Below are 7,363 nucleotides of genomic sequence, written 5' to 3'. Positions count from 1 at the left end.
CTCCCAAATGAAATTGGGCAGCTTTTTAATGGCTCATTTTATCAGCAAGCAGCAGCTGAAAAGCAGGCAGAAAGGCATCATTATCCAGGTGAAACGGCCGGGGCCTTCTACAAGCCCTGTAGTAGAGAAAACTCAGAAAAACCTTTCCAAGCGCAAGCCAAGATACAGCATCTGTTATTACACCACGTCTAATCCTCCCATTTTGTAACCAAGAATCCCCGGCCTGACGCGATCCTCAGAAATTTCTAACAAAGCCGCTCTGTAATTGCTGCGGGCTGGAGGCCAAAGGCACCTGCCCTGGCACAGAGATGACTCCTGCAAGGTGAGACAGACCACAAGTAGCATTTTATTTAGCAACGATCATCTTCGGGCTCACTCCGATTTTGTTTAGCCTGCTGCTATCACAGGGACGGATATTTGCTGGTTCGGGAGAGGGAACGAAGCACAAAGGAGCAATTTGTTGGAGGCCGTTGCAGGAGGCAGGACCGGGGCAGGTGTTGAAGGGGGTCTCATGCACGCCCTTTCCCTGCTCACTCCAAGCCACCCGCGTGGCATTACAGCGAGACCAGCGCAGATGTTCGAGCTTCTTCCACTGCTGATGGGCCAGCGAGGTTGCAGAACCCAACTGCTGTCGCCGATTCCCCAGAAGGCAGAGCCTGGAGAGCCGCAGGAGAGGGGGTCATTGCCCGCAGGAGGAAAAGAAGCCGTGTCCAACGTGTGCCTAAAGCTCTCCTTCCTTGGGCAATTTCTCAGTCCCTCATGCATCACGGGAACGTTTCTGGCTATTCAGGGTCCAGAAAGGCTTTGTGAAGTCCCTGCTGTTGCCAGGGGAGGACAGCCCATATGGAGCAGTGACTGCTCAAGGGGAAAAGACTCAAAACACCTGACAGCCTCAGCTACAGCTGTCTTGTTTCAGTGGGGAAAAAAATAAAGGCACAGTTTATTCTCTTTATCAAGGGCCATCCTGTGAGCACTTCTTACCTTGGCTGGAAACACAGTTCAAACACTTGCGTTTCTCCGTGTCCTAAAGCCTGTTTTGTGGAATAGGACAGAAATACAGATAAAAATGAGAGTATAGGAGCTAGGTAACATAGATGATGAAGATGGCTCTTAGAACATCTGCAGGAATTGGTTTCAAGTGGGGCCCATTTATTTAAAAGCTGAAGAAGTTTAGTAATTGTCTAGATGATCGAAACAGAGTTGTGAAGCTCCAGCTGGATTTTCTGCTGGCGTCCAGCCCACAAACCAGTGTGCTTTATCAAGGACAGTGAGCAGAACGCAAACGCAGCTGATCCCTCCCATTTGGATGCTGCCCTGAAACGCACCTTAATATACAGAAACCCCTCTTGAGTCTGGAAATGCCCCAGCGTTTCCAGTACTGCCTACCTCAGGCAACCAGTGCAAAAAAACCCCACCAATGCAACTCTTTTGATGGCCAGTGCAAGAACTCCTTGAGCACGTGAAGAACTAGGAATGGTGCGGAGATAAACGGTCTCAGGGAGGGACGCAAGAACCGGACACGCGGAGACTCAGCTGTCCTTCTCCTCGTCCCTTGTAGGTGACGGTGCCTCAAAACGCGGCGGCTGGTGGGAAACACCCACGACGGCTGCCTGCTGGTCCCCCCGCTTTGCAATGGGAGGAAAGGGGCAGCGCCGAGGCACCGGTGCGCAGAGCGGAGCGGTGGCACAGAGCGAGCTGTGAGAGCGCAGCTCTTTGAGGCACCGTCCTCGGTAAGCCGTCGTCCTCCGGCTCTGGCATCTCTGCACCTCCCACAGCATCCCTGTGTCATCGGGCCAGTGAAAGCTTCCTTCAAAGAAAAGACAAAGCACGCAGCTAAAAGATATTCACTTACAGTTTATTTTTGCCTGAAATTATTTCACATCTCTTTGTACACAGCTACAGAACAGTAGTAGTAAACCATTGGTAAAAGCAACAGTGCTAAGGAAAATGTTGGCATAATTTTTCTTTTTTTTTTTTTTTTTTTTTCTTCTTTCTTCCCACACTGCATCCGCATACAGTTTGGGATTTGAAGGGGAAAAAAACCTGGCACACTACATGAGTTAAGACTCAATTTCTGTTTCATTTATTAAAAAAAAAAAAAAAGAAAGAAAAAAAAGAACATGATTTGGGTAGGAGTTGTCTATGTAGCAACAAAGTTAAAAAAAACAAACAAAAACAAAAACAAAAGCTTGGCTTCCATTGAATAAGATTAAATATATATATATTTATATATAAAAAATTACATTGGCTGTATGTGAAACCTTGAGGTGCTGAAGAATAAAATAAAGGTGTTAAACAGAGGAAAAACTTCTTTTTTTTGTTTTGTTTTTTTTAAATAAGCAGCTCTGTACAATGAAGGCTCATTATGAAAAAAAAAGTCAACAGCATAGTTATAAAAGAAACCACAATTTTTAAAAAATCATCTTCTAAGCAATTGTGGAATTTGAAAAATGTAGCAGTCACATTTACAGACAGGTCAGAGCTATCGGATCAGCAACAACGCTATTTTTTCAGTCTCCCCAGAGGAACATGCAGAACAATGCGTGCACAGAACAGGTAGGGGGAGGGAGGGGAGGGCGGAGAAGAGGAGGGGGAAAAAAATAGAAAAAGCTGGTGCACAAAATGGAGGGAGAGCTTTTTTTTCTCTTTTTGAAATATCGGACGTAAACAGAAAACAACCGAGGCAATTTGTAAAATCTACAGAGTTTTGCGAATAGCCCCCATGGGCAAAATAAACAATGTCTTTTCCCCATCTCCCATGTTTAAACCTGACATGGTTTGAAAGTCTAAAGAAAGTTTTCAGACTTCGGAAGGAAATGTGACTTTTATTAATCCCTGCACTCCCTCCCCCACCACCAAACCCCCCTTGATAGATATTTTCCTTCCTGTTTGATGTTTGAGGCATTTTGAAATCAAAAAGACAACGCGATGACTGTTGTGACAGAGAGGGAGTATAATACAGTATGCGTTACTAAAAGGCAATTCTTCAAGGAGGACATTTCCTTTTAAAAAAAAATAATAATAACAACAAGACAGCAAACTAGTTTATACAGTACTATACGCAAAAAAAGGGTAAAAGAATTAACAATTCATAAATAAAAGACAGGTCCCAGACCTGTTATTTGTGAACCATTTTCTTAAATAGGTGCATTATGTAAATCTTATGTACAACAAAATTACTTTGCATAACAACTGCAAGGACACAGGGGGAGGTGAAAATCTTATCGGTTTTGGTTTTCTTCTCTTGCGATTTTTGTAAGTTTGATTTTTCTGGAGCAAAACTGGTGAAAGAGGAGTTCTGACTGGATGGGTGCCAGCCAAGGAAACCCAGGTAAATAATGACAAAGGAATATATTTTTTTTTTCTCCACACGGCATAAAACACAAAGGCAAATAAAATCCACAAAGGTGTTTTTTTCCTCTTTATAATCCTCTTAGCTGCTACGAAGTCTTTTTTTTTTTTTTTTTTCTCCTTCCTTTTCGATTTAAATTATGTTGATTCCAAAATCACAAAGCTGAAAGAATCCAGCTGGGTCCAGGCTTGCCCCGTCCCCCCGACACACACAACGCCACTCCTCTACCCCACAACCACGACTCCTACCACCAAGTCCCAGGACTCACTGCTCTACAGGTATTAGCCAAAAGTTATTTTCCGGTTTGTTTTTCTCTGTTTGTTTTAAAAATCTTTTCCTTCTCATGAGAAGCAAAAGAGAAGAGTTGGAGACAGGGAGAGTTCACCATGCTTCGGTGTAGCGGACATCCACTTCTTTCAGATTGGGTAGTTTAGCCTGTGGGGAGGGTAGGAAAAGGTCAGAATTAAGAACACGCACTCAGGACTCAGGAAAAAAGTTCCCGTCAACTCTGTACCGTCAGCAAACTGGGAGGATTGATCTATCGGCCACAAACTGCAGGAAGATGCGCTACGACCTCAACCCTGCAGAGTACCAGTGCCGAGGTCAGCTGTGAGCTGAAGCATACAGGTGTTAATGAAGGAACAAGACGCTGAGCCTTTACAGACACACAAGACTAAGTCACACCTGCAGCAAAAACGAGTGGCTCTAGTAAAACCTATGCACCAACGATCAGGTCCGGATCAGACCCCGATTTTCATTTTTTTTATACAAATGCTTAGCAAAATTTGTTTGTCAAACTCCAGCTGTGAAGGCAGTGGACTCAAACTGCAGCAGCCAGCCATACGTTCCCTCTTCAGCCTCCACACTAAGTCAGTGCTTGATTTTTCCCTCCATGTATGAAAAAAATTTGGAGAGTGTTAGCAACGTTTGGTGTCTTTGTGGTCTTCCCTTCCATAAATCCACTACATTTGGACGTATTATTCCTGAATTACCCTGCGCGAGGCAGATGGGAATCGGTTGTTTGCACTGTTCCTTCTTGTCGATCCCGTTTCCATGCTCTCTGACCATAATTGTATGGCTAATTCTCTCAAAACAAACAAACACGCTTAATTAGGCTAGGGCATAATTGAGGAGTTGGAAGTTTCTAGGAGTCATTATTACCTCACTCCTTGATTTATGTGCATGCATATTTTGATAAGAGCTAGTCATAATCCTACAGACACTGCCAGCAAATAATTTTTCAGTTAGGCAATAATGACTTCAGTAGTGGGTGTTTATTTATTGTCTGGTTCAGCCTGCCTGGTACATATGTGGGTGTCTGTGTGTGTGTGCAAGCGTGTTTAGTGGGGTGGGGGATGGAGTGGAGAGGAAATGTCACCACTGGCTTGTGCCCCGAATGCTCTCACAGACCAAGGGGAGAAGGAAAGATTTGTATCAAAAATACGTTCTTTGAAGTCTGAGCTGTTCTCAACAGACCTACAACCATGTGCCCCAGGGAAAGAAACCCTCCCTTTGAACACACACAGAGCTCTAAAAAAAAAGGCCACTAAGACAAATCTCAATGAAAGAGGTGAGAGGGGAAAAAGTGACGCACGCCTGTTTTCTCAGCTTTTTTAATTCTCTACAATCATCAGGACTTTGCTCACAGCCAGTTTTGCTGTTTGCCCTGGCAAGTCACTTTCTTGTGTTGCTGCTAAGGACTGTTAATGCAATACCAGAGCAGAGGGAACCGGTTAGGAAAATATGAGTTTCGGTCTGAAATTAGTGGCAAAGGGGCTCAGTAGCAGGGGTAGGACTGGAGGAGCCTTTCAATAGACTCAATTTCAGAGCCCTGGGCCAAATACAGCATTGACCTTGATTGTCTGTAAATGCTTGGGGCCCGATACAAGCTCCATTGTGTGAACCCATCTGCAAGCCAGCTGTTAATTCCAAGGACGACTTCTTTGCATATACAATTGTGACACAAGTTTTGAAAACTTAATCTTGAAAAATCCATGCTAGCAGCATTGCAACCGAGTCCCTGGGGGAGCCCTGGCTCCACAGCCAGAACCAAAGATACACATTTGCAGTGAATTTTGAAAGGAGAGCAGTTTCAGGACTTGCCTCAAGTTCAAAACTCAGCGCAAGGTTGTGACCTTTTTGAATAAACCTGGCACAATCTTAAGGTTTCAACACGCAAGACAACATAATGTGGAGTTTCATCTTGAGCACTTGTGTTTATAAGGTAAGACTTTGGGAGATGTGACTCATGCAGCACCAGAGTGAAAATAGTCCATGTGAAGTCATGAAAGCCAACACATCTCAGGCAGTCCTTGTCTGAAACCACCTGGGGCCGTTCCCCTCCCACAGCTACATTCTAGTTCTTTACACCATTTTGCCTAAGTGATTGTAAATTCACAGTACAAATGGTAACACCAGACACCTTACATGTCAAATTCGGGAACTGAGCTCTTGTGCAGGTGTTTCTCTGTTTAAAGCCCAGTTCCAGTCCAAGAGGTGTCAAGATAAACTTGCACCTTCCTCAATGCTTTTAATTCTCCCTTTGCATTCTGAATCAAAGCTCCATAATGCTGTTCACCCATGCTACTTTTGGCCCTGTTAACAGTACAGGACATGGCTTTGGAGGTATCCACTAGATTTTACCTGTCTGTGTATCCTCATCGGAAAAACAAATATGCTCCTACTTATGAAACCTTTACTGTTGCTAGCACTGGCAGAAAGACTCAGTTTCTGATTCCATCTTGCACTCATTCATTCAGCATATTAAATGCTTCCCGGGTCCATCAAAGCCAGCAACCTCAGAATGCTGTTTTCAGTCATTATCTCCCCAAAATAATCCACTTTACCCTCCTCAGATGATTTTCATGCTACCCACTCTATGGGGCCAGTTCCCTCTGCAATAGGCACTACCGCCATGTACTTGCTAAATCTGCAAGTCCTCCTGGGCCAGCTACTTCTCATCTTTAGTGGATGCAATTCAGAAATACCTTGAGATCTTCATAGGTATCTGCTGAAAGTTTGGTGCTGTTCATATTTAAACTACACAGGCTCTTCATGGCTAAAAGAGAAAACACACAGATATTTATGATCATGCTGCATTTTCTTAAAATATCAGGCTTACAGTAGGCCAAAGCATAAACAAGACATGACTATGCACATGTGCAGCACTCTCAGGAAAAAGCTGAAGAGTGTAAAATATAGAAGTACGAATGGATAAACAGCTGTTTGGGCCCTCATCCAGGAAAAAGTCCCCATTTAGGAAGGGCCACTAAGCATATGCTTAAGTCCTCTGACTTCAAAGGAGTTCAGGCAACTTCTCATAATCAGTTTCCTGCACATTATTCTGAACAGTGCCCGTTCTCAGTGCTCTGCATGATGCACGCAGGGGCCATGCTGATCTAGCAGTCCTCTCTCTCCCCTCCCTCCCCCCCATTTCCATTTTAGGCTTCAGTACTTAGCAGAATAGTTTCCTAAGATGAGCCATAACTACTGGCCTGTCTGGCACGTCTGTGTAGGATCAAGCCTATTAAAGGAGCCCTTTAAACCCAATAGAAGAGGTTTATAAAACACTGTTGGATGTAGGAAAGGGTCTCATTCTGGCACGTCGACCAGCTCTCAGTGCACAAGGGAATCCTGAATGCTGCTTAGATGGCCCCACTCTGCCTTGCCCTATTTAAATTAAGAATAACGAGAGTTTCACCTCCCCAAAAAAGAAGGAACAAAAAATGCCAGAGAGGGTATGAAACCTGCTGCGCATGGTTGCTAAACTCACTAATAAGTTGCTACACGGCTTTGCAATCTTCCCCTCCTGCACCACAAGGTCAGACTCCCACTCAGAGGGGATACCCACAGGAGGGCACGGGGAAAAAGCCAGGAAGTCCCAGGGCAACAGATCACCATGTGAGATTGAGACAAGTGCCATCAGTAAAGTCAGAGGCAAGAGCTAGAGCACGGTCTGGGACAACAAAGCCCACACGAGGCCACTAAGCATCGTCAGGCTGAGATCGCCGT

General features: G+C 44.6%; 1 protein-coding gene across 5 annotated transcripts in view; it reads right to left on the bottom strand.

Annotated features, from left to right (window-relative positions):
* Window positions 1-1,834: 1,834 nt before the first annotated feature.
* Window positions 1,835-7,363, bottom strand: part of CMIP (c-Maf inducing protein) — a 140,273-nt gene continuing 134,744 nt past the window's right edge. For all 5 annotated transcript variants that reach the window (XM_075510892.1, XM_075510893.1, XM_075510894.1 and 2 more), the window contains exons 20-21: window positions 6,340-6,410; window positions 1,835-3,787 (exon numbers count right to left, since the gene is read on the bottom strand). In XM_075510892.1, coding sequence (XP_075367007.1) covers window positions 3,734-3,787; window positions 6,340-6,410 — 125 coding nt within the window. In that variant the 3' untranslated portion in view covers window positions 1,835-3,733. The remainder of the gene's footprint in view (window positions 3,788-6,339; window positions 6,411-7,363) is intronic.

The sequence above is a fragment of the Mycteria americana genome, chromosome 8 (assembly GCF_035582795.1).
Source record: "Mycteria americana isolate JAX WOST 10 ecotype Jacksonville Zoo and Gardens chromosome 8, USCA_MyAme_1.0, whole genome shotgun sequence".
Lineage (NCBI taxonomy): Eukaryota > Metazoa > Chordata > Aves > Ciconiiformes > Ciconiidae > Mycteria > Mycteria americana.
This window is presented reverse-complemented; position numbering and strand designations above follow the sequence as displayed.